General features: G+C 44.7%; 1 protein-coding gene across 3 annotated transcripts in view; it reads left to right on the forward strand.

The window, feature by feature from the left end:
• The first annotated feature begins 12,672 nt into the window (after positions 1–12,672).
• Positions 12,673–25,160, forward strand: part of ZFP64 (ZFP64 zinc finger protein) — a 112,784-nt gene continuing 100,296 nt past the window's right edge. For 2 of the 3 annotated variants that reach the window (XM_030826225.1, XM_030826224.1), the window contains exons 1-2: positions 12,673–13,068; positions 17,595–17,834. In XM_030826225.1, the coding sequence (XP_030682085.1) occupies positions 13,023–13,068; positions 17,595–17,834 (286 nt within the window). In that variant the 5' untranslated portion in view covers positions 12,673–13,022. The remainder of the gene's footprint in view (positions 13,069–17,594; positions 17,835–25,160) is intronic. The other variant, XM_012511722.2, reaches the window with a different exon arrangement.

The following is a 25,160-nucleotide window of genomic DNA, read 5'->3' on the forward strand; positions in this document are numbered from 1 at the left end:
ACCTCAGCGTCCCAGCTTCCTCCCAAGTCCTGCACAGGATGTCTACCACATGGCTGCTGCCGCCTTGGAAACCAGGTCTACCATGGCAATGACCAGACCAGAAAGGATGGAGGTGGGGAGGCAAGGGCTTTCTTCTCACATGCCTCTTTCTTTCCAGGAAGGAAAATCGTTCTCAAAAGCCATCAGGAGATTTCCTCTATATCTTCTTGAGCAGAACTTGGCCCACTGGGAGCCCAATCACTGGCCAAAGGAAATGAGATTGTCATGTATAGTTTACACTGAGGCTGGGCACAGCCCCAACCAAAAGCTAGTCCTGACCAATGTAACCAGTCTAAGAGTTCCAATAAACCCAGTCCTCTCCAGCTACTGGAAGGACTGATGGCATATGCATCTTGAGGCATACCCAAGAAAAGCTTCATGTAAGATGCTTGCAGCCAAAGGTGTCTTAACTGAAACAGACCAACAAATCAACCAATACGATACACTGTGGTGAGTGCTGGAGTGTAGCCACACTTAGGGATCTAGGGAGGGGATCCCAAATCAGTCTAGACGATCCTCAAAGAGGTTCCACATAAGGCAGTTCTTCAGCTCAAATGGAAGCAGTAGATGTGATCCCAGGAAATCAAATGGGAAACAGAATTTCAGATGAGAAATAGAGCAAACTACATGGTACAGAAGCTGGGAGGAGCTTCAAAATAATTCAGTACAATAGGAGATAATGGCTATGTCTGGGTGACATGACCACATTTGTGACCACTAGGATGGGAGATTGTGATTAATATTATGTGAAATAGTGGGAAACTGTTTCCCCCAAAGGAAATCATAGAACAAAAATCCTGTTATCAGAAGTAGGAAGGGGATGCCAGGCTGACCAAATCAAAAAACAAAAAAAAGTCCACTAGAGGCTGGATGTGGTGGCTCACACCTGTAATCCCAGCACTTTGGGAGGTCAAGGCAGGTGGATCACTTGAGCTCAGGAGTTCAAGAGCAGCCTGGCCAACATGGTAAAACCCAGTCTCTACTAAAAATACAAAAATTAGCCAGGCGTGGTAGTGGATGCCTGTAATTCCAGCTACCTGGGAGGCTGAGGCATGAGAATCACTTGAACTCAGGAGGCAGAGGTTGCAGTGAGCCAAAATCACATCACTGCACTCCAGCCTGGGCAACAGAGCAAGACTCTGTCTCAAAAAAAAAAAAAAAAAAAAAAAAGAAAGAAAAGAAAAAAGTCCACTAGAGTTAGCTAAATAACAATTCTCTGAATTAAAACCTAGCTCCACCGATCTCTATATGTGCAAAAGTAGAAAACCCTTTCTGTGGCAGAGACAACTGTCTATCAAAATTTGCCCCACCTTTCGTGTAATTTTGTAGCTGAGAAGCTGCTGCCCATCCAAAGGCTACATTTCCCAGCCCTGCCCACTTGCTTCCATGATGGACCATGTGACTGGATTCTGCCAATGGCGCTTAAGCAGGAAATAGATGTGTCTGAGACAAAGCCTGTAGGAAGTGAGGGGCCTTCTCCAAGCCAAGCCCCAAGGGATGACAGAGCCATAAGATAGAAGGGGTCGGGGCCTTTGACGGAGAACCTCCTACTGACAGTAACACCTATTTCAGACTGTTGAGAATGAGAAATACGTTTCTATGACTTTGAGCCTTTCTACTTGGGGACTATTGATTTTTAGTAGCCAGTGTGGCCCTTACTAAAATCCTTCTTAGAACATCTTAACGAAAATCAAACACAATTGTATCAATACAATTGTAAACTCATACCTACAAGTGTTATATTCTAACTTCTAACACATGGGGGCTCCCAACAAGTTCACTTGAACTTTCAGATGTACTCTTTGGCATTCAAAATTTGTAACAAAGTGTCCCCTTTGCCATCTCTGCCTGGTATTTGCACCTCTTCTGAGTCAGTAATTACAAATTGTTAGTAATTTGTTGGAGGTGGGTGTTAAGTATGTGATTTTGTTTATTTAAATTCAGATGTGCAAATTGACCCTATGGAAAACCATATTTTACCCATCAGATTGATAAAAAATCAGAGGCTTGATAGCACTTTGTGTGAGTGAGGCTATAGGAAACAGGTGCTCTAATAAGTTCTTAGTGGGAGTTCTACGCAGTACAACCCCATTGAAAGTGTCAAAATGTTAAATGCACCTTTGACCTGGCAATTCTATTTTAGCAAGTTAGTCTACAGATAGACTCTTTCATGTACAAATATAGATATTCATTACAGCTGTGCTTATAGTAACAAAACACTAGAAACAAAGTGTCCATTAATGAGTTGCTTAAATTTTAGTATATGTGTACATGTACTATACATACATATATATGTATATTTTATGTGTATAATATACGTATGTATGTATACATATGTATGTATATTTTCGCATGTACACCAGGGTATAGAATGCTATTTGCATTAGAGTATAATTTGTTTTTTTTTTTAAAAAGTGGGGGCGATGAATATGTGTATGTCTTTTTGTATATATGTCAGAAAGTTCTGAGAACAACCAAGAAACTGGTAACAATGTTGCTTTCTGAAAGAAATTAGGGGCTGGGTACAGTGGCTCACGCCTGTAATCCCAGCACTTTGGGAGGCCGAGGCGGGCAGATCATGAGGTCAGGAGATCGAGACCATCCTGGCTAACACGGTGAAACTCCATCTCTATTAAAAATACAAAAAAAAATTAGCTGGGCGTGGTGGCGGGCCTCTGTAGCCCCAGCTACTTGGGAGGCTGAGGCAGGAGAATGGCGTGAACCCGGGAGGCGGAGCTTGCAATGAGCTGAGATCACGCCACTGCACTCCAGCCTGGGTGACAGAGCGAGACTGTGTCTCAAAAAAAAGAGAAAAGAAAAGGAAAGAAATTAGGGGGCTGGGGAAGGTTGAAGAGACATCCACTTTTCACTATATACCCTTTCGTGCTGTTTGAGAATTTCTGTGTTGATGCATTAACTATATGAAAGAACAACAAAAAATCAGGCCTGTGCATGCTTGCTTGTGTGAAATTATCCGAGCGAATATATTATTAAAACACAGGTGTGCACACTCAGTTATGTGCCAGGCAAGACTCAAAGCCAGCTCTCATCAGAATGACTGATTGTGTAACTACCACTTAACTCCCAGCAGGTTTAGTGTGGATCATATCTCATTACAGAGAGTTTAGCACTTAGGTTAAATTTCAAGGGTTTCTTCATTGTCATTTATGTTTACATAAAGGATTGCAGGCAGTTGCTAAATATTGTTAGTGAATCAATTTTTGGAAAAGAAATTTCCCTTAGTCCCCTTCCAATATTTGAGATCAGGATTCAGTGACAGTGACATCAGGAGGAGCTCGCTGGAGTCAGCTGAGGCATCTTTCCGTGCTGTGCATGTCTGGACCAGAGGCCCCAAGGTTCTGTCCCAGGCCCCCTGGATGGTGCCCAAGCATATGTGTCCTCAACAAGTTCCCTTAAAAGTCTGAGGCACTCTCCAGGTAAGAATCACCCCTGGAGTGTCCAGAAAAGCAAGAATAAAAGTATAATCCTTGCAAACTTTAATACAGCTATGTCAGTCAGGGACCAACCAGAGGAAGAGAAGCAAATCTAACAATTTCAGTAAATGTCACACAGGGAATTTGATATCCAAGTGATGCAAGAGCTGAGAAACCAAATGGGAATGGTTAGGCAACCCAGAGATTAGCAACACCTGAAAGCCACTGCCTTTTCTCTCCAGGGAAGGTGGCAGGGAGAGAGACAAAGGGAGGAAGTGGTGTTTTCAGGAACTACAGTCACCTGGCAGAAGGTGAGGCCACAGCGGGCCCATCCTATAGGATCTAGGGCCATGGAGGAGACACAGCCACTGCCACCAAGATAGAGGGGGAAGAGGAGAAATATTCTGCCTTCTCCCTTCCACCCCTCAGCCAAACCCGACAGGAAGCTAGAAGCCCCCAGAACCCTGGATACAAGAAACAAGGGTCAGCGTCCCTGACAAATAGCGGAAGCAAGGGAAGAATCACAGAGCAACAGCCTCTGGACCAGCCCACCAGCCTTCGATAAATTTATCATTGAAACCTTAGCCACAATTTTCTGTGGTACTTTCTAAGTGGAGAGGTTGTCGACATAAGTACTTTTGAAAATACCAAGCCCCAGGATACCCATTGTTGTTAGCCCTTGTCTAGAAAAATAAAGGAGGTTTAAAAATACCACTTATCATAAAGTCTAAATGGAATCTATAATTTGCTGTATTCTGTTATTATGTCACATTTTTTCTCCATGTGTTTACTAAAAAGGAAAAAAATGTTTTCCTGTAATAGTTAAATGTTTGTGTTAATAGTTATATTCTGAAGCCATCTTGACAAAAGGCACATTCATTCATTCATCAACGTATCCATCCAACCTTTTTTAAATACCATGTGGTGTTATAGGTGCTGGTATACAAGGAAGAAAATAAAATTTCCTGCCTTGAGAATTGACATTTTACTAACTGCGAATGATTACTATAGGAAACTATGTATGTTAAAATACTTACTGTTGAAAAAATTTTGGCCACTTGAAATTATAAACTACAGACGATTCCTAATGTAAAATAGTACAGTTGATGATTGCTCAACTTTACAATGGGTGTCAAAGTGAAACCCATTCAGTAGAAACCCATACTTTCCATTTTGATTTTTTATATTTTCCTGGGATAGTGATATTCAGTGTGATACTCTCTCATGCTGCTGGGCAGCACCAGTCAGCCATTCTGTTTTTCACTTTCAGTACAGTATCAAATAAATTACATGAAGCATCCAACACTCTGTTATAAAATAGGCTTTTTTATTTTATGTATGTATGTATGTATGTATTTATTTTTGAGGTGGAGTCTCACTCTGTCGCTCGGGCTGGAGTGCAGTGGCACGATCTCAGCTCACTGCAACCTCTGCCTTCCGGGTTCAAGTGATTCTTGTGCCTCAGCCTCCCGAGTAGCTAGGACTACAGGTACGTGCCACCACGCTCAGCTAATCGTTCGTATTTTTAGTAGAGACGGGGTTTCACCATGCTGGCCAGGATGGTCTCAAACTCCTGACCTCAGGTGATCCGCCCGCTTCAGCCTCCCAAAGTACTGAGATTATAGGCCTGAGCCACCATGCTTGGACAAAATAGGCTTTTTTAGATGATTTTGCCCAACCATAGGTGAATGTAAGTGTTCTGGGCATGTTTAATTTAGGCTAGACTAAGGTAGGGTATTTGGTAGGTTAGGTCTATTACATGAATTTTCAACTTGCAACATTTCCAGCTTACAATGAGTTTATCAGGATGTAGCGCATCATACATAAGTTGAACAGCATCTGTATATTGTTAGGAGAAGGATATATTTGCTCGAAAACTTACAGTAATTAATTCAGTCACTATGTCCTCATTATTCTTATCAACATTACCAGACACCCCCCCCAAAAAAAACCCTGCATGTTCTCTTAATACTTTAAGAAAGTATCTGAATGTCTCTTGCCAGAAATAATTTAAGCAAGTAAATAATTCTAATAGATTGATTTTAAAATACTGTGAAAATCTGTTCTGCAGTTTCTGTTACTTGCCATCAGTGATTCTTATTTATTTATTTATTTATTTATTTATTTATTTATTTATTTAAATTTAGAGACAGGGTCTTGCTCTGTCATCTAGGCTGGAGTGCAGTGGTGCCATCACAGCTCACGGCAGCCTCAACCTTCTGGGCTAAAGGAATCCTCCCATCTCAGCCTCTTGTGTAGCAGGGACTACAGGTGCATGCCACCACGCCTAGCTAATTTTGATATTTTTTGTAGAGACAGGGTCTTGCCATGTTGCACAAGCTGGTCTTGAACTCCTGGCCTGCCTCTCAAAGTGTTGGGATTACAGGCAAGAGGCACCATGCCTGACCAAAGATTCTTAACTAACGTAGTCTTTTATTGGTCTTTTGCCTGAAGAAAATTTATTTAGGCTTTATGAGACTCAGTTTCTGCATCTACGAGATAGTGATAATAGTGTCTACCTCTTGACTGTTGTTCTGACAGTCAAGAATAATAAATTACGAGGCATCCAACACTTTGTTATAAAATAGGCATCCAACACTTTGTTATAAAATAGGCTTTTTTTTTAATTTTATTTATTTGGACATAGTGGAGGTAACGTAAGTAATTTAGTGAAGTCTTTTAGTTAACAGAAATATTGAAACCATGGAGAAGGAGAAGTTCTTTTTTCTATCAGAAACATGTTGCAAATTTTGGTTAAATTCAATATGGCTCAGGGAGGCAATGAATGATGGAAACTGATTCTCAGCCTTGTTATTAAGAATAACAGGGAGGAGTGGGGACTGGGGTAAATCAGAGAGGCTGGGCTTCATCCACAGGAGCTTCTCGGGCCCAGCCAAGGGTTACCAGGTAACAATCCAGGCCCAGATTTGCCAGATCCTTCCATTTTTGCAAAAAGCTATAAATCCCAATTCTTATGAGAAATACATGAACTTTTAAGCACTGGTAACAAATTCAAATTTATTTTAGTTGCCAGATTTAGAACATGGAGTAGGATTACCAGTATGTCTGCACCCTGCAAGACATTTGCCATTTCTATATTATATTTTATCTATTAAATGAGAAGTGGTCAAAAACTTGAGAACAGAAGAAATCGTGAGCTTTCTAGTCAAACAAAGGCTGTTAACTTTTCAAGAACTGTGATTCTTACTGAGAAATAGATCTGGATAGAATCCACATTGAAAAAAATAATCTGAAAAAAGGAAGAAAAAGCCCTTCCACATGGTGTTGAAACAAGTTATTCTGGCAGCTCTTCAGGATGGCTGGCATAGAGAAATAATGTGTTCACACAGGCCAATTAAAAAAGCTATTAAAAAAGCTACTATGGTGTGTTACTTATGATATCTAAAAAATCATTAACAGCAGGGCTGTGGCTTACGCCTGTAATCTCAGTACTTTGGGAGGCTGAGGCAGGCAGTTCACAAGGTCAGGAGTTCGAGACCAGCCTGGCCAACATGGTGAAACCCCATCTCTGCTAAAAATATAAAAAATTAGCCGGGCGTGGTGGCACATGCCTGTACTCCCAGCTACTCGGGAGGCTGAGGCAGGCGAATTGTTTGAACCTGGGAGGTGGAGGTTTCAGTGAGCCAAGATCACACCGCTGCACTCCAGCCTGGGTGACAGAGTAAGACTCCGTCTCAAAAAAAAAAATCATTAACAAACATCCAGTAACATAGTAAATAAATTATGATGCAACCCTATAATGAAATACTATGTGACCATTAAAACTAATGGTAGGGAGCAGAGGTTTACAAGCACCAAGTGCTGATTGAACAATCCAAAAAGACTGTCAAGCATACAGATACCCAGGCCTCATCCCAATCCTTCTGAAGGAGAGGGGTTAGGATATTTAATAATTTCTCAGGTGATTCTAATGCAACCCACCAAATCAAGATCAAAAGCCAATTGTTGAATAGTTTGCATAGCATTGTGTTAGAATAAGATTTGATTCAGGTGCATGTGAAAGAAACATTCCTCCACCCCAAATAACAATAGCTGAAAAAAGTGCATTTCTCATGTATGGTGTCTGGAAATAGGCAATCCAGTTGGAAGTTCCACAAAGAAGTTACAGCCCTGAGCTCCTTCCAGCTCACCATTCTGCCATACCTAGAGTATCGCCTCATTCTCATAGTCCAAAATGGCAGCTGGAGCTCCAGCCATCATATCCTCATCCCAAGCAAGGAAAAGAGGAAGAGATAAAGAAGAAGGGACAAACAGCATATGCCAACTGTTATTTTAGGATATTTCCCAGAAGCTGCATCACATTTCATTTACGTTGTCAGAATTTAGTCATATAGCGATGCCTAGCTACAAAGGAAGCTGGGAAAAGTCTCTTTTCAGGAGGCCATGTGCTGAGCTATAAATTAGGAATTATATTAAAAAATTTGAGGCCAGGCATGGTGGCTCATGCCTGTAATCCCAGCACTTTAGGAGGCCGAGGCAGGCGGAGCATGAGGTCAGGCATTCGAGACCAGCCTGCCAACATAACAATCCCTGTCTCTAATAAAAATACAAAAATTGGCCGGGCGTGGTGGCTCACACCTGTAATCCCAGCACTTTGGGAGGCTGAGGCAGGCAGATCACTTGAGGTCAGGAGTTCAAGACCAGCCTAGGCAACATGGTGAAACCCCATCTCTACTAAAAACAAAAAATTAGCCAGGCTGGTGGCAGGCACCTGTAATCCTAGCTATGCAGGTGGCTGAGGCAGAAGAATCTCATGAACCCAGGAGGTAGAGGTTGCAGTAAGCTGAGATTGCACCACTGCACTCCAGCCTGGGTGACAGAGTGAGACTTCACCTCAAGAAAAAAAAGAAAGAAGTATAATATTAATATTATGAGTACATATCGCTTTGAACCATACAAAATTACCATTTTTAAGTAAAAAATAAATATATCAGCAATTCATATGGTTCATTCTATTACATTTCTACAGAAAAAAGCCTATACAGATATAGACATGCAGTACATAAAGATATAAGTATATATCTCTGGTTGGTGAGATCTCAGATAGCCATGTATATTTCATGTGGAGGTGAAAAACACGTAAGCTGTAATTACATTTTTATAAAATATATGAATATGATTTATATGTGTGTGTGTGCACACATACAACACACACACAAAAATTCATCAAAATGTTATTTCTGCATAGTGAATTATAAGCAGGTTTTATTATCTTATGTTTTCCTGTATTTTTTTTCAAATTCTAACCAACAATTTCTAATACTTTTGCAATAAGAAAAACAAGTATAGGGTGAGTACAGTGGTTCACACCTGTAATTCCAGCACTTTGGGAGGCCAAGGTAGGCAGATCACTTGAGGCCAGGAGTTTGAGACCAGCCTGGCCAACATGGTGAAACCCCATCTCTACCAAAAATACAAAGAAATTAGCTGGGCGTGGTGGCACACACCTGTAATCCCAGCTACTCAGGAGGCTGAGGTGGGAGGATCGCTTGAACCTGGGAAGTGGAGGTTGCAGTGAGCCAAGATCGCACCACTGCACTCCAGCCTGGGTAACAGAGCGAGACTCTGTCTCTAAATAAATAAGAGTGTGTTGACCTTGGTGGAGCTTATGTTAAAAAATAACATCTTTTAAAAGTATAGAAAGAAAAATAAGAAATGAAAATAGGACATTTTCAGACCAGAAGACCAGAAAAAGACTGTTGCAGTGGTCAAGATGTGTAATAGAGAAGGTTGGCTGGACACAGTAGCAAAAGGTTAAAATGGAGCTCATGGAAACATGCATGAAATCATTTCACAACAAAAAATGAACTGAGGATGCCTGTGTGCCAGGCTCTGTTCTAGGCCCCAGAGGATACAAGGTAAATAAAACAGGCCAGGTCCATGCCCTCCTGGAGCTTACATGGTAGGGAGACAGATAATAAGCAAAAATAAATAAAAGATAGTAATAGCTAGGATTTATGCCGAGTTATATGAGTCAGGCACTATTCGAAGCACTTTACAGATATTGATTGGTTCCTCCTACAAAACAACTTAATGAACTAGGTGCTACTATTATCTCCAAGCTACAGAAAACAGGGACACAGAGCAGTTGAATTTCCTATTCAAGGCTAAGCAACTAATTCTAGTTCAGCAACTCCAGGATTTGCATGGCAGTGGAATAGCCTAACTCCAGGACCTACACACTTAACCACCAAACCAGCAAGGCCCAGACTTACATCATGATAAGAATTACCTGGGGCACTTTTGAGATATTTGCAGATTACCAGGTCTTACCCCAGAAAATTCTGATGCAGTAAGCCTGGCTTGGGACCCAAGAACTCATTCTTCAGCGAGCCTTCCAAATGTTTCTTCTCTTCAGGCAAATGTGAGATATATTGCTCTCAACAAAAGGAATCGTGACAACAAAAGTTAGAATGGTGACCTCTGCAAGATTGGATAGTGGGAATAATATAATTTTATTTACTTATTTATTTATTTATTTATTTATATTTTTTTGAGACAGTCTCACTCTGTCACCCAGGCTGGAGTGCAGTGGCTCCATCTCAGCTCATTGCAACCTCCACCTCCTGGGTTCAAGCAATTTTCCTGCTTCAGCCTCTGGAATAGCTGGGATTACAGGTATGTACCACGAAGCCTGGCTAATTTTTGTAATGAAGAAAATGGAATTTCACTACATTGGCCAGGCTGGTCTCAAACTCCTGACCTCAGGTGATCCGCCCACCTCGGCCTCCCCAAAGTGCTGGGATTACAGACATGAACCACCTTGCCCAGCCGGAATAGTATTATTGGCTGGGAAGGTGCATGAGGGAGCCGACCAGGGCTGGAAATGTTGTGTGTCTTAGATGGGGACTTCCCAGGTGTGCACATATGTAAACATTCATCAAGCAATAAAAAATAAATATTGCCGTAAGCTGCGGTGCCCTGCTGGGTCATGTTAGTTGACAGGTATCATGAAGGTGATGTGGCAGAGTCACAGGGGGAGTGAGTACTTTAGGTAAGACACAGGAAAGGTCTCTCTGGGAAGGTGACATTTCATTTGATGCTGGATGACCTAAAATAGCCAGTCCTGCAAAGACCAGGAAAGCAATCCAGGCAGAGGGAGGAGCAGATGCAGAGTCCCTGGGTTGGGCTTGTTTGAACAACAGCAAGAAGCCTGGTGGAGCTGCCTGGGCAATGCAGGGTGAGAGTCGTGTGATCTGCAGTGGGACGGGCGGGCCACAGCCAGTTACATCTAGCTCATTCCTGCCCCAGGGCTTTTGCTCCCACCAGTTCCTCAGGCTGGAATTGCTCCCACCTCATCCTTACATGGCTGCATCCTCCCCGGCTCCTTGTTCAGATATTACCTGCTCAGAAAGGCCTACCATGACCAGTTCTACAGCCACTATTACAGCCCCATTTTATGGTCTTTGGAGCCCTTATCACTAGCAAAATATTGAGAATACATGGACACAGGGAGGGGAACATCACACACCAGGGCCTGTCGGGGGTGGGGGGCAAGGGGAGGGAGAGCATTAGGACAAATACCTAATGCATGTGGGGTTTAAAACCTAGGTGATGGGTTGATAGGTGCAGCAAACCACCATGGCACATGTATACTTATGTAACAAACCTGCACGTTCTGCGCATGTATCCCAGAACTTAAGGTTAAAAAAAAAGGAAGTTTTATATATATATATATATATATATATATATATATATATATATATTTACAGTACTGATTTGATTATTTCATGTTGACTGCTTCCCTGGTCTACCTCCAGCGGCTAGCCCAGTGCCTGGCACATCACAAACACTTGAGAATAAACAGCTGCTGCAGGCAGAAACCAAGCCTTAGAGGAAGCAGCAGGGGAAATCCCATTCATTATACAAGCCATATTTACTAAGCCTGCTATGTGTCAGGCACCAGCCAAGTCACTGGACTACATCAGTGAAGCAAAGAGATTTTTTCAATCCCCATTTTTACAGGGACTTACTGAAAATAAGGGGGAGGAGAACACAGATAATATACAACTAAATTATATCTATCTTAAGCAGATATACTCGAGATACATAATATGTTCCATGTAACACCTTTTAAGGACAAAGCAGGCCAGGCATGGTGGCTCACACCTGTAACCCCAGCACTTTGGGAGGCTGATGAAGGAGGATCGCTTGAGGCCAGGAATTCGAGACCAACCTGGGCAACATCTCTGCAAAAATAAAAATTAAAAAGTGAGCCAGGGTGGTGGCCCACGCCTGTAGGGAGGATCGCTTGAGCCCAGGAGTTGGAGGCTGCAATGAGCTAGGATCCGACCACTGTTCCAGCCTGAGAGACAGAGCAAGACCCCCTCTCTAAAAAAAGAAAGGAAGGAAGGAAGGAGGAAAGGAAAGAAAAGAAAGAGGCAGAGAGAAAGAAAAGAAAAAAGAAAAGAAAAGAAAAAGAAAAAAACAGGAAGGAGACAGGGAGTGGTTGGGGGAGGAGGAGGGGGCTGCAATATTAGAATGATTAGATTAGGCCAAGCATGGGCTCCCGGAGTGTGAATTTGAATGCTGACCTTCAGAAGCAGGGCAGACTCTGTGTGCAAATCCCTCGAGACTGGAGAGGTCTGAGGCTTGGGAGGGTCGGGAGAGAGACAATAGGGCTGACGCAGGAGCCCGGGGGAGACAGTAGTAGTAAGACATGAGGGACAGAGCAGAAAGGGCACTGTCCTCAGAGTGTGGACGCCTACCAACACTAGGGGCATCACCTGGGAACTTAGAAATGCTCGTTCTCAGGCCTCGCCCCAGACCTACTGAAGCAGAAACGCTGGGGTGGGCCCAGCAGCGTGTGTTCTAACAAGCCTTTCAGGCGACTGCGATGCACGATAAAGTTGGCAGCTCCTGGAGCAGGGGTCCCTTCGCGCTACGACCCCAGCTCTTCGCGGTCCTCTCAGTCTCCCTAGCGGGGCAGGGGACCCGCCCAGCGCTCTGCTGATTTGCCCAGCGCTGACGCCCAACCTGGGTTTCTCCGGAGCCTGCCGCGCCCCGCGCACCCACCCCGCAACGGCAGCCGCACGCGGGTCTCCCCGCAAACCACCCAGGCGTGCCAGGAGCAGCGCTGCTGCACGGCCGCGCTGGGGGCCCGACGCCTGGGGCTGCAGGTGCAAAAGGCGCCCCGAGCCGGGGAGGCCAATCGCGTCCGCGGAGAACGCAGAGTGCGGGCAGGGGCGCATCCCTCGCCACCCGCGGTCGCCCAGCACGCCGGGACGCGCGTGGCCATCCAGCTCCCCGGGGCCGTTGGGGGGCTCCGCGGGCCTGGGCCTCGGGATTCGCCCGCCGCTTCCCCGGGGAGCCGCTGCTGCAAAGCCAGGTTGGGGCGCCGGGCCCGGCCAGCGCCCTCTAGGCAGCGGAAGTGCAGCTTGCTTTACATCCGTCCTCCCCGCCTCGCAGAGTTGGGAGAAGGCAGGGTGGGGGGGTGTGGAAAAATAAAAGGAAAAGTCCTTGCACCATGTAGATCAGCGTCCCCCACTTTGGCATCCCGGCCGGCCGGGGACCTCCCAGTCTGCGGCCATGAACGCGAGCAGCGAGGGCGAGAGCTTCGCGGGCTCGGTGCAAAGTAAGTGCTTTTCCGGGCGCAGTGCGCGCTCCGGGGCCCAGTGCGCGCTCCGGGGCCCGGGCCCAAGCACGTCTGCGACGCAGCCAGCAGGCCCGGGGCCCCGAAATCGGGGTGACGGCTCGGAGCCGCGTCTCGGGGACCGCGGCGGGCGCGCGGTGCAGGGGGCGCCGGAGTGGGCTTGGGGTGGGGGCGCACCCGACCTGGCGCAAGGCGGGGGGCGCTCTCCAGCCTTGCGAGACCCCTTGGAAGGGAACGGTGGGGGAGGGCACGCCGTTCAGACAATCGCCACCCCCTAAAGGCATTCCCGCCCCACCAGGCGGAGTTTGGGGCGGGCGGGAGAAAGGGAGGAATCCGGGGTAAACGGGGCAACACTGATGGGAAAACTTCTGCCTCAGTGGCTCAAAATTAGAGCCTGGAGATTGGGGGAATCACCAGGTCTCACGAGGTCCTGCCGGCTCATTGCAAAGCCTTTTCCACATTAAGGGTGGAGATCTGAATGGCAAACGGGGCCGTGATCGCTTTATTTGGGTTTGGGGTTCCGTTTTTATTTAACCGAGGAGGACATCAGCGTTTTCAAAGTCCCTGGTTTCTCCCGGTGCATTGTTTCCCAAAGTGTGGTCCAGAGACTGAGTGCAACCAGCCACCTGGGAGCGACAGCGTGTATTTTAAAACAGCTTTCTGGGCCCCACCCATTCAATCTCGGGGGTGGGGCTGGGGATCCGCTGTCTTTCGTAGCTGCCTGGGCAACTCTGAAGCACATGAAGTTTGAGAACCCGTCTACCAGGGGTTTGCAGAAAATCTGGCACATAGTAAGCTCCCAGCTTGTTAGCTGCTACTGTTAACAGTTTGGGAGACACTGGGTCCCAAACTTGGCGGGGTATTCCTTGCATTACTGTGAAAAGCACAGATTTTCCTAAACACCATCCTCCCCACCCGACCCTGTTATGACTCAGTATCTCCTAGGTGGGGCCCAGATATGTCCATGTTTAAATAGTGTACCTCAGTAAGAACCCCAGCAGGTAACATGCTGGGGGACTGGTGGGGAGGGGGGACTGTGCTGGTACGAGCACCATCCCATTTAATTCTCATAACAAGCCCGTGTTTTTTCTTGGAGAAATTAAAAACAAACGAAAACCATGAATTAGAAACCTCTCTTCTCCCGTTTTTCAGATGAGAAAACCCACGCTCAAAGTCACTGTTGTTAAGTGACAGTGTCAAGATTCTAACGAAGGTCTATGTCATTACTTTTGCACTTTCCGCATACCAGTGACATTATTTGTTATTAAAATCTTTTCATTCTGGGTGTCAGTCCTGTTCCATCATGAAGGAATCGTCAGCAATGCAAGCTACTTCATGTCTCACTTCCTTGTTTCCTTGTTAGTTCCATGGGTATCTCAGTAGCTGCCAGAGAAGAAAAGGTTTGGTTCCTTCCATCCATTGATTGCAAAGTGCTTAAGCGTATCCCTGCAAGATGGCTTATCACAGTGGTCAGCCCAGTCTCCTTAGCAAGTCAACCAAATTGTATTTACGAACAGAGATTTCTTGTCTTAGCTAGGCCTGGGGAAAATTGGACATAATGTAAATATCTTAGAAATTTTCAGAAAATTATGAGGCATAATTTTATCTAACCATATATGCACAAAGGTAGTCTTGTATCATTTAACTTGGGAAAAATTGGAAATTATGTAAATACCTTATTGTTGCTGAGAAGATTATGATGCATGGACACCATGGAATAATGTATTGCCATTAAATAATCATGTGTATATGAAGAGATTTTAATGATATAGCACAATGTTTATGCAATGTTTAGGAAAAAGGGCCAGGCACGGTGGCTCACGCCTGTAATCCTAGCACTTTGGGAGGCTGAGGCGGGCGGATCACATGAGGTCGGGAGTTCAAGACCAGCCTGACCAACATGAAGAAACCCCGTTTCTACTAAAAATACAAAATTAGCCTGGCGTGGTGGTGGCGCTTGTAATCCCAGATACTCCGGAGGCTGAGGCAGGAGAATCGCTTGAACCCAGGAGGCGGAGGTTGCAGTGAGCCGAGATCGTGCCCTTGCATTCCAGCCTGGGCAACAAGAGCAAAACTCTGTCTCAAAAAAAAAAAAAACAAAAAAAAATTAGGAAAAGGATTAGTTTTACAATACTATGATCTGAATATTTACAATATTATGATCTTATGCAACTTTTTTTTTTTTTTTTTTTTTTTTTGAGATGAAGTCTCGCTCTGTCACCAGGCTGGAAGTTCAGTGGCATGATCTTGGCTCACTGCAACCTCCACCTCCCAGGTTCGAGCAATTCTCCTGCCTCAGCCTTCTGAGTAGCTGGGATTACTGGCACGTGCCACCACACCCAGCTAATTTTTGTATTTTTAGTAGAGACAGGGTTTCACCATGTTCACCAGGATAGTCTTGATCTCTTGACCTTGTGATCCACCCGTCTCAGCTTCCCAAAGTGCTGGGATTACAGGCGTGAGCCATGTTATGCAACTTTTAAGTGTAAAGAAAATGAATGGAAAAAAATATTTTATATTATTCATGGTAGGCAGAGATGGAAATATTGAGTGATTTTCCCCTTCTTTATAAGCTTCTTCTAAATTTTCTTATAAACACGAGTTATCTTTTTTTTTTTTATGTGAGACCGAGTCTCACTCTGTCACCCAGGCTGGAGTGCAGTGGCACAATCTCAGCTCACTGCACCCTGCGCTTTCTGGGTTCAAGTAATTCTCCTGCCTCAGCCTTTCTAGTAGCTGGGATTACAGGTCTGTGCCACCACGCCCGGCTAATTTTTTTTGTATATTTTTAGTAGAGATGGGGTTTCACCATGTTAGCCAGGATGGTCTCGCTCTCCTGACCTCGTGATCCACCCGCTATGTCTTTATTGAACAATTATTTATATAGTACCTTCTAATACAGTGCCAAATACTATGCTAAGTGCTTTGCAGGTATTAATACAGTATTAATTCTTGATATGATTAGTATCAAGAGATAATGTCGGCTGGGTGCGGTGGCTCATGCCTGTAATCCCAGCACTTTGGGAGGCCGAGGCGGGCAGATCACGAGGTCAGGAGATCGAGACCATCCTGGCTAACAGGTGAAACTTCATCTCTACTAAAAATACAAAAAATTAGTTGAGCGTGGTGGCGGGTGCCTGTAGTCCCAGTTACTTGGGAGCCTGGGGCAGGAGAATGGCGTGAACTCGGGAGGCAGAGCTTGTAGTGAGCCAAGATCGCACCACTGCACTCCAACCTGGGCGACAGAGCAAGACTCTGTCTCAAAAAAAAAAAAAAAAGAAAGAAAAAGAAATAATGTCCCTGCCAGTTAGGAATGAACTGTGGCTACAAGTAACAGAAACCCAAATTTTATATTGGCCTAATGAAATCTGGAATTGATTGATTGCAGTGTTGAATCAGGGGAATCAGTGAAGTAAAGGGCAGAGCCCATAGGGATCTTGGCATTTTTCTCATAGTTACAAGATGGCTGCAGAAGCCCCACCATCACATTTGCATCCAAAGCCAGAAGAAAAGGGGCACAGTGCTAGCCACATCTGCTCCCTTTTCATCACAAATGCCAAACTTTTCCCAGAAACTCCTCCAGCTGTATGCTGGAGAAGTTCACAAGTATGTAGGGGACCAAGATTATTTAGACTAGTGGTTCTCATAGTACGTGTTTTGGGTGAGTATGTTTGGAAATGTGCAGGAGGATCAGTTTTCACAATTACCTTTTAGTTGGGATAGGAGGTGGCTGCTGGTTCTGCAAAGTGCAGGACATCCCTTTTATCTTTGATAAAATAACTTTCTTGCAAACAATGGCACTAGTGCCCGATGGGTAACAATGCAGCGTGAACCATCACGTGCATGGTTGCTATACATTATTTCCAATTTTCCCCAAGTTAAATAATACAAGACTACCTTTGTGCATATATGGTTGGATAAAATTGTGCATCATAATTTTCTTTAAAAAATTTTTTCTTTTTTTGAGACAGAGTTTCACTCTTGTCCCCCAGTGCAATGGTGCAATCTCGGCTTGCTGCAACCTCCACCTGCTGGGTTCAAGTGATTCTCCTGCCTCAGCCTCCCGAGTAGCTGGGATTATAGGCACGCACCACCATGCCCAGCTAATTTTTGTATTTTTAGTAGAGACAGGATTTCACCATGTTGGCCAGGCTGGTCTCGAACTCCTGACCTCAGGTGATCTGCCCGCCTCAGCCTCCCAAAGTGCCAGGATTACAGGCATGAGCCACCGTGCCTGGCCAATTTTCTGAAAATTTCTAAGATATTTACATTATGTTCAATTTTCCCCAGGTTTAACTAAGGCAAGAAATCTCTGTGTGGAAATATGATACCTTGCTGCTAGGACACAATTAGGATGCTGTTTGCAAGAAGAGGAAGGTGGAGTGGATATTGGGCCACTGCCCAGCCATGTCTGCCACCAGGCCTTTTCTTCCTACCATGAATCTGGTTTGCATTAGAATTCAAAGCTGTTTGGAATTAATCTGTTACTTTCCCTTTGTCCCATGGAGTTCCAGGTGGCACAACGGTGCTGGTGGAGCTGACTCCCGACATCCATATCTGCGGCATCTGCAAGCAGCAGTTTAACAACCTGGATGCCTTTGTAGCTCACAAGCAAAGTGGCTGCCAGCTGACGGGCACATCCGCAGCAGCCCCCAGTACAGTCCAGTTTGTATCCGAGGAAACAGTGCCTGCCACCCAGACTCAGACCACCACCAGAACCATCACCTCGGAGACCCAGACAATCACAGGTACAGCTGAAGCATGGGGGAGTCGGCCAGAGTTGGCCTGGCTGCGTCTCAAACACATCCATGGAACTTGTTAAAAATATGGATTCCCGGAGCCCACCCCCTAGCGTTGCTGATTCATTATTTTTAACAAGCTCCACCAGGAAGCCAGCTGCCCAGCCAGGTTTGGGAGCTGCTAGGTTAAAACGTTAAATGTTAGCAGTTATAAATGTTGTCACATGTTACAAAAAAACAGACAAAAAAGAGATTTCTGAAACAAAAATCTATATACTATGGGGGGAAAAAAAGGCTAGTGGAAAATACGTTGCAATTAAAAAAAAAAGTGGTTGTTTTGGGTGGTGGAAGTATGGGTACAATCCTTGAATTTGCATTACTTGTGTAAAGGGCCGAAAAGCATGTTGTTGTTTTAAAAAAAAAATCTATAAACTGGCATTGATATCTCCTCCCCCTTGTGCTGCTGATCAGGAAAACATCCCTGTTCTCTGTTGTGTACACTCACTCCACCAAAAATAAATTACAGATGGGTCAAAAATTTCAATGTGCATAAGAAAACCATAAAAGTTCTAGAGGAAATATACCCACAAACACCCACACACACAGTTATACCTATGTAATCTGTCTTAAGGGGCAGGAAGATAACCTTAAAATTATGAAGTAGCTCATTTATGGGATAGTACTGGATCCTGTGGGGAAACAGAGAATGTATTCCTTAGCTAAAGGCATTTGATTCTAAAAAATATATTAATATGCCTACCAAAGAAGGCAGGTTGTGGACCACCCCCTCCAAGAAAAAGAATCATATATGTGATTGCAAATGAAGTTATACTTTTTCCGAAGTAAAATGCAAAGTCTAAAGACAATCAACTTGGGGAAAAATTTGTGGCATATATGATTAGGGCCTAAATCCCTCTTATACAAAGAACTGCTAAAACCAGTAAAAGGAGATAAAAAGTGCAAAGTGGAGGCTGGACATGGTGGCTCATGCCTGTAATCCCAGCACTTTGGGAGGCTGAGGTGGGTGGATCACCTGAGGTCAGGAGTTCTATACCAGCCTGGCCAACATGGTAAAACCCTGTCTCTACTGAAAATACAAAAATTAGCTGGGCGTGGTGGCAGGCACCTGTAATCCCAGCTACTCGGGGTGCCAAGGCAGGAGAATTGCTTGAACCCAGGAGGCAGAGGTTGCATTGAACCGAGATCGTGCCATCACACTCCAGCCTGGGGGACAGCAGCCAGACTTCGTCTCAAAAAAAAAAAAAGTGCAAAGTGGAAAGGTCAATGGATGATTTACAGGGAACGATTGGACATAAAGGGAGGTTTGGTCACCTTAGTGATTACAAAAATGCAAATCAAAACAAGGCTTGGGGAAGGACACTGATTTCATTTCCTAGGGATATAAATTCTTATAACCTGGACAATTTTGTGATAGCTTTCAAATCTTAAATTTAAAATTTCTTAGTTTTAAAATGTACCTAAAGACATTTATCCAATAAGTCTACGGCTAGGTATTCATTCTATAAAACTTCATGAACAGGCCAGGCGCGGTGGCTCACGCCTGTAATCCCAGCACTTTCAGAGGCTGAGGCGGGTGGATCACCTGGGGTGAGGAGTTCGTGACCAGCCTTGCCAATATGGCAAAACACCTTCTCTACAAAAAATATGAAAACTAGCCCGGCATGGTGTCACGTGCCTGTAATCCCAGCTACTCGGGAGGCTAAGGCAGGAGAATTGCTTGGACCTGGGAGGCATAGGTTGCAGTGAGCTGAGATCGTGCCACTGCACTCCAGCCTGGGCAACAGAGCAAGACTCTGTCTCAAAAAAATAGAAATAAAAAACTTCATAAACAAATGTACAAGGATATTCATTTACAGCATGTACTATAGAGAAAGTGGAGCCTTTGTATGTATACGTCAAGAGAGAGTTAGGTATGGCCAGGTGCAGTGGCTCACACCTGTAATGCCAGCCCTTTGTGAGGGCAAGGCTGGAGGATCACTTGAGGCCAGGAGTTCAAGACCAGCCTGGTCAACATAGCAAGACCCCACCTCTACATTAAATTTTAAAAATTAGCCAGGCATGATAGCACACACTTGTAGTCCTAGCTGCTCAGGAGGCTAAGGCAGGAGGATCGCTTGAGCCCAGGAGTTTGAGGCTGCAGTGAGCTATGATCATACCACTCCAGCCTGGGTGACAAGTGAGACCCTGTTTCTTAAATAAAATAAAAATAAAAATAAAGAGGGATTTAAATAAATAAATATCAAAGATTCCAACAATGGAATATGACTTAGCTTTGGAAAGGAGGAGAGTTGGACCTGTATGTAGTCACAGAAAGATTCTCAAGGTAAGTATAAAAAAAAAATACATACACCTACGTATTATATGGTCTTATATTCCAGGGAAGTTTCTAGAACAGGGATGGGGCAGGTAATGTAAATGAGAGAAGTTGTCTTTGCGGGAGGTGTTAGAGAGTGGTAGGGACTGTGGTGAAGTGGAGAAATCACACATGTCTCATCCAAAAGTGCAACTGTTCTTTGGATCCAGCCCGTCAGATATTTCAGTTTTTCAGAGAAGCTGAAAATGTGAAATTTTCCAAATATAAAACTTTGTTGCCAAACAATACATCTCTGAGCCTGACTGAGTCCATAAGGTTCTTCTAGCTTATTCTCAGAGAATGTTTACCCAATAGTCTGGAGCTGAAGGGTGAGGAGCATCGGATGTCAGGGTCAGGCACAGTGGCTCACACCTGTAGTCCCAGCACTTTGGGAGACCGAGGCGGATCACTTGAGGTCAGGATTTCAAGACCAGCCTGGCCAGTATGGTGATACCTCATCTCTAGTAAAAATACAAAAATTGGCCAGGCATGGGGCACACGCCTATAGTCCCTGCTACTTTGGAGGCCAAGGCACGAGAATCTCTTAAACCCAGGAGGCGGAGGCTGCAGTGATAGTGCCACTGCACTCCCCACTGGGCAACAGAGTGAGTGAGATTCCTTTTCAAAAAAAAAAAAGGAAACAACTTTCCCCTTATGAGGTATCTACTCAGGTGATGTTTGAATTTTTTTCGCAATAAGCCAAGTTTTGTGGGTTTTTTTCTTAATGCATCCAAAATAATGTTTCTACTGAGTTTTTTAAACAGTAGACATTTTGAAATACAATAAAACTGATCCCCTCACAAACCTTAACAAAAGTATGTTGAGATCTTGCCACTGTCTCCTGAGTTTATCTTCATTCCCATCTCAAAGGAAGTCACCAAGAAAAGGTGAAAACCAGAAAACCCTTAAAGGTGGGCCTGGTAGGACCTAATTATTTTGCACCAGCACCAAGCAAAGCTGCCTTTGGGGAAGGGACATGGCCAAGGTCCCGTCGGAACTTCATGACAGTCCTGGGACATGTGTTTTGCCCCTTATCCTAGTGGTCTTCTTCGTGAGGACGGTGTTTGCTTTCTTGTCCTCGAAAACCAAAATCCCAGTACCTCTCACAGTGGGTAGGAGCCATATAAAAATGGATGCCCTGCGTGTGGGAGGCTTCCAGGCCCACACTTTTTACTTGGGGCCATGCTTCTTTCTGGGCTCTGAGCCTTCGCTGATGCTTTTTCCTTTGCCTGAAATTTCCCACCTTGGCCTGGCTGATGCCAACTCCACCTCAAGACCTTAAGTTTCATGACAATCTTCACAAAAAAGGGTCTGCCTTCTTCTTGGGGACACTCCCCTTCTCTCCCCTCTATATTGCAGCAGCCATGATGAACTGCTTTCTGTTTCTGGAATGAGCCACATTTCCTCCAGGCTCAGACCTTGCCTGCGTTGTTCCTTCTGCCTGGAACTGCCTTAATTCTTACATCAGAGCTGGGCTTAAGGGCATTTTCTCAAAAGACCCCTTCCCTGCACCACTCACTCTTTTCCTAGATCAGGTCATGTCCCATATTTAAATGATTAATAGAGGAATGACTTTAAGGCCTATCTCCATCACTGACCTGTAAGCCCCGCTCCTGTTCACCACTGTATCCCAGCACTGAGGTACTTATTATTTCTTGGGTGTGAACAACTGCTCAAATCTCATATACATCAGTAAAGCTGACCTCACAACCAAATAACGGCTCCCTTTTTTGTCCTCCTAGTTTTTTTGTTTGTTTCTTTGTTTTGTTTTTTGAGACAGAGTCTTGCTGTGTTGCTCAGGCTGGAGTGCAGTAGTGCAGTTATGGCCCACTGCAGCTTTGATCTCCTGTGCTCAAGCAGTCCTCCCACCTCAGCCTCCCAAGTAGCTGGGACTACAGGCCTGCACCACCACATCCAGCCAATTTTTAAATTATTTATAGAGATAAGGTTTTGCTATGTTGCACAGGCTGGTCTTGAACTCCTGGGCTAAAATGATCCTCCCATCTCAGGCTCCCAAAGTGCTGGGATTACAGACATGAGCCATGGCACCCAGCACTTCTATTTCTTTGTTCAAAGAAGTTTGCCCTCCTCTTAGCATTTCCACAGCCCTGCGATCATTGGATCTTGCCATACCTGAGTTTTGTTGTGCCCTGAATGCTCAGGCCAGTCCTGGAGTCCTGTTTGTGCCTGACATACAGAGCCCTCCCCTGCACAGTGCTGAAGGGAGCCACAAGCTCAGAGACAGACTGTTGGACTTACATCCCAATCCACCACCTAACAGCCCTAGGCTGGGGGCAAATCATTTACTCTCCCTCTCACTTAACAGTCCCCATCTGTAAAAAGAGGTTATAATACCTAATCAACATTGGGTTTCTGTAAAAAGAGGTTATAATACCTAATCATCATTGGGTTATTGTGAGAATTCTGCGATAATCCACATAAAGGGCCTGAGATGGAGAAATTGGGTTCAATAAGCGATCGCTTTTATTAACGTAGAGACTAATAAACAGGTGGCAAAAGGATGGTGAGATCTGCAGCGTGCGTTGTCTCTGCCTGACTCAGCTGCTCCTCCTGATGGTTCCTGCTTCTGTGCCAACTAAACAAGCAGAATTCTGCATTCTTTTCTTTTTTACACTTATTAGATTGGTTTTCTGGGTGCAATTCCTCCTATTGTGCTTCAAGTTTCCATTGACTGGCAGTTCCCAGACCTGCCTATGGACCAAGATCCCCTGGGAGCTTGTTAAGGATACCGGTGCCCGGGCTCCACCTCCTGAATCTGAATGTCTGGAGCCGAGGCTCAGGTATCTGTATTTTTAACAAGCTCCTGGGGGATTCTGGATGTCAGCCAGGTTGGAGAATTATTCACTACTCAAGACCACAGTCCAACCCCCCAAATGGTGGATTTCTGCAGATATCCTCATCTGGACATTTTCCAGACTTGTTTGTCCTTGATTAAGCCAAACCGTTTCTCGCTCTTCTCCTATGTCTTCTCTGCCTGATAATACTTGGGTTTAAAGTAAAATTTATTATCTGCCTGCTAGCTTTGAAAGCTGCCCGTTGTCTGGCATATGATTTAAGGACTTTCATATGGGAGCCATAAAATTAAATGTGGATGCTGGTGGAAATATATCCCATGTGCATTTTCTAAGTTCAGGGCTTCAAATCACTGGGCTTTGGAGTCAGGTCCCTGAGTTTGAATCTTGGCTGCATAAGGCCTTAGGAACCCCATGACCATGGCAAATTACATTACATTCATTTCAAAGTGAGGATAAAAATAAACAGAGAGGGGGCTGGGTGTGGTGGCTCGTGCCTGTAATCCCAACACTTTGGGAGGCCAAAGTGGGCGGATCACAAGGTCAGGAATTCGAGACAAGCCTGGCCAATGTGGTGAAACCCTATCTCTACTAAAAATACAAAAATTAGCCAGGCATGGTGGCAGGTGCCTGTAATCCCAGCTACTCGGGAGGCTGAGGCAGGAGAATCGCTTGAACCCGGGAGGTGGAGGTTGCAGTGAGTGGAGATTGCAGTGAGCGGAGATCGCGCCATTGCATTCCAGCCTGGGCGACAGAGCGAGTGTCCATCTCGAAAATAAATAAAAATTAAAAAATAAACAGGGAACAGGTTTGGTAATGAAGAGTCTGGGGTCCTGAGACAGACTGCTTGGGTTCATGTCCTGGCTGTACCACTTGCTGACCATGTGACCTTGGACAGGTTACTTACACTGTGTTTCCATTTCCACAATAGTAAAATGAAAGTGATGATAGATCTCATCTCTGATGGTTCGAGCCAGGCTTCAGTGGGCTTCAGTGGGCTCCTACATGGAAGCCATTTCGAGCTGTCATTGTTAGCTCTCATTACGTAATCAGGGAGCTGTGAAAGTAAACAAAACAGCCCATGGATTGTCAGCACAGAGCTCATGGCAAGCCCTCAGTCAATATTCGTTGAATTGATCACTTGACCAAGATTGATTTTTTTTGCCATTGCTGGTTAATTCCTACTCTTTAAGTCCCAGGTTAAAAGTCACCTCCACCTAGAAGCCAGCTCTGATTTCCCCTTCTCCCTACTCCCACAATTAGGTTTCTGTTTTCTCAGCTAGCATGTATCACAATTGTAACTAATTAGTCTTTAATTAGAGAAGTGAATTCCAATGCGATTCCAAGGGCAGTCAACTAGAGAAGTGAATTAAATTAAGAAGTCAATTAGAGAAGTGAATTCCAGTGCAATTCCAAGGGTGGCGTTTGTAGCAGCAGATACTACGATAGAGAGGGAGAGGGCCGGTGGCCAACTAGCAGAGAAAGAGGAAAGCAGCCCCTGACAGCCAGCAGCCATTATTAGCTGGATCTTGGCGTTGCTAGGAACTGGGCTGGCCCGCAGGTAGGTATGCTGTTCTACTGTTGAGCATACACAGTTGTTCACAGTTTCACATAAAGGGCCTGAGATGGAGAAATTGAGTTCAATGAGCAATCGCTTTTATTAATGTAGAGACTAATAAACACCAACATCAGACAAGGCCACTCTGACTGTGGTGGGCAAGACAAAAACAAAACCACATCTGTCATCATGTGTGAGCCCAGACAAAATGGGAACACTGTCCAAGCCACAAAATACTAAACATCCTCCTCCCTCTGTTAATCTGAGTGACAGTTACTTCTTTGCTTATTAAAGTTTGAGTCTTGCTCTATCTAGCCTTCTTTCCCTCTTGATAATATTTTTTAAAATAACAAATCATAGAATTAGCCCCACTTGCTGGTGCCTCTGATGCAGGTTTTCTTGACCCTCCTCCAAAAGCATCTAACAAGAGCCCAAACCTAAAGTAAAATAAGCTATTTCTAGCACCCTCTGAGGTTTTCCTTATTGCAATGAGTAATAAACTTATTCAGTGACGGGGTGTCCCTACTGGTCTTTGGCCAGAGGACAATGACGTAGGGAAGGCCCTGCCTGCCTGATTGATTTTGAAAGTC

The sequence above is a fragment of the Nomascus leucogenys genome, chromosome 13 (genome assembly GCF_006542625.1).
Source record: "Nomascus leucogenys isolate Asia chromosome 13, Asia_NLE_v1, whole genome shotgun sequence".
Classification (NCBI taxonomy): Eukaryota; Metazoa; Chordata; class Mammalia; order Primates; family Hylobatidae; genus Nomascus; species Nomascus leucogenys.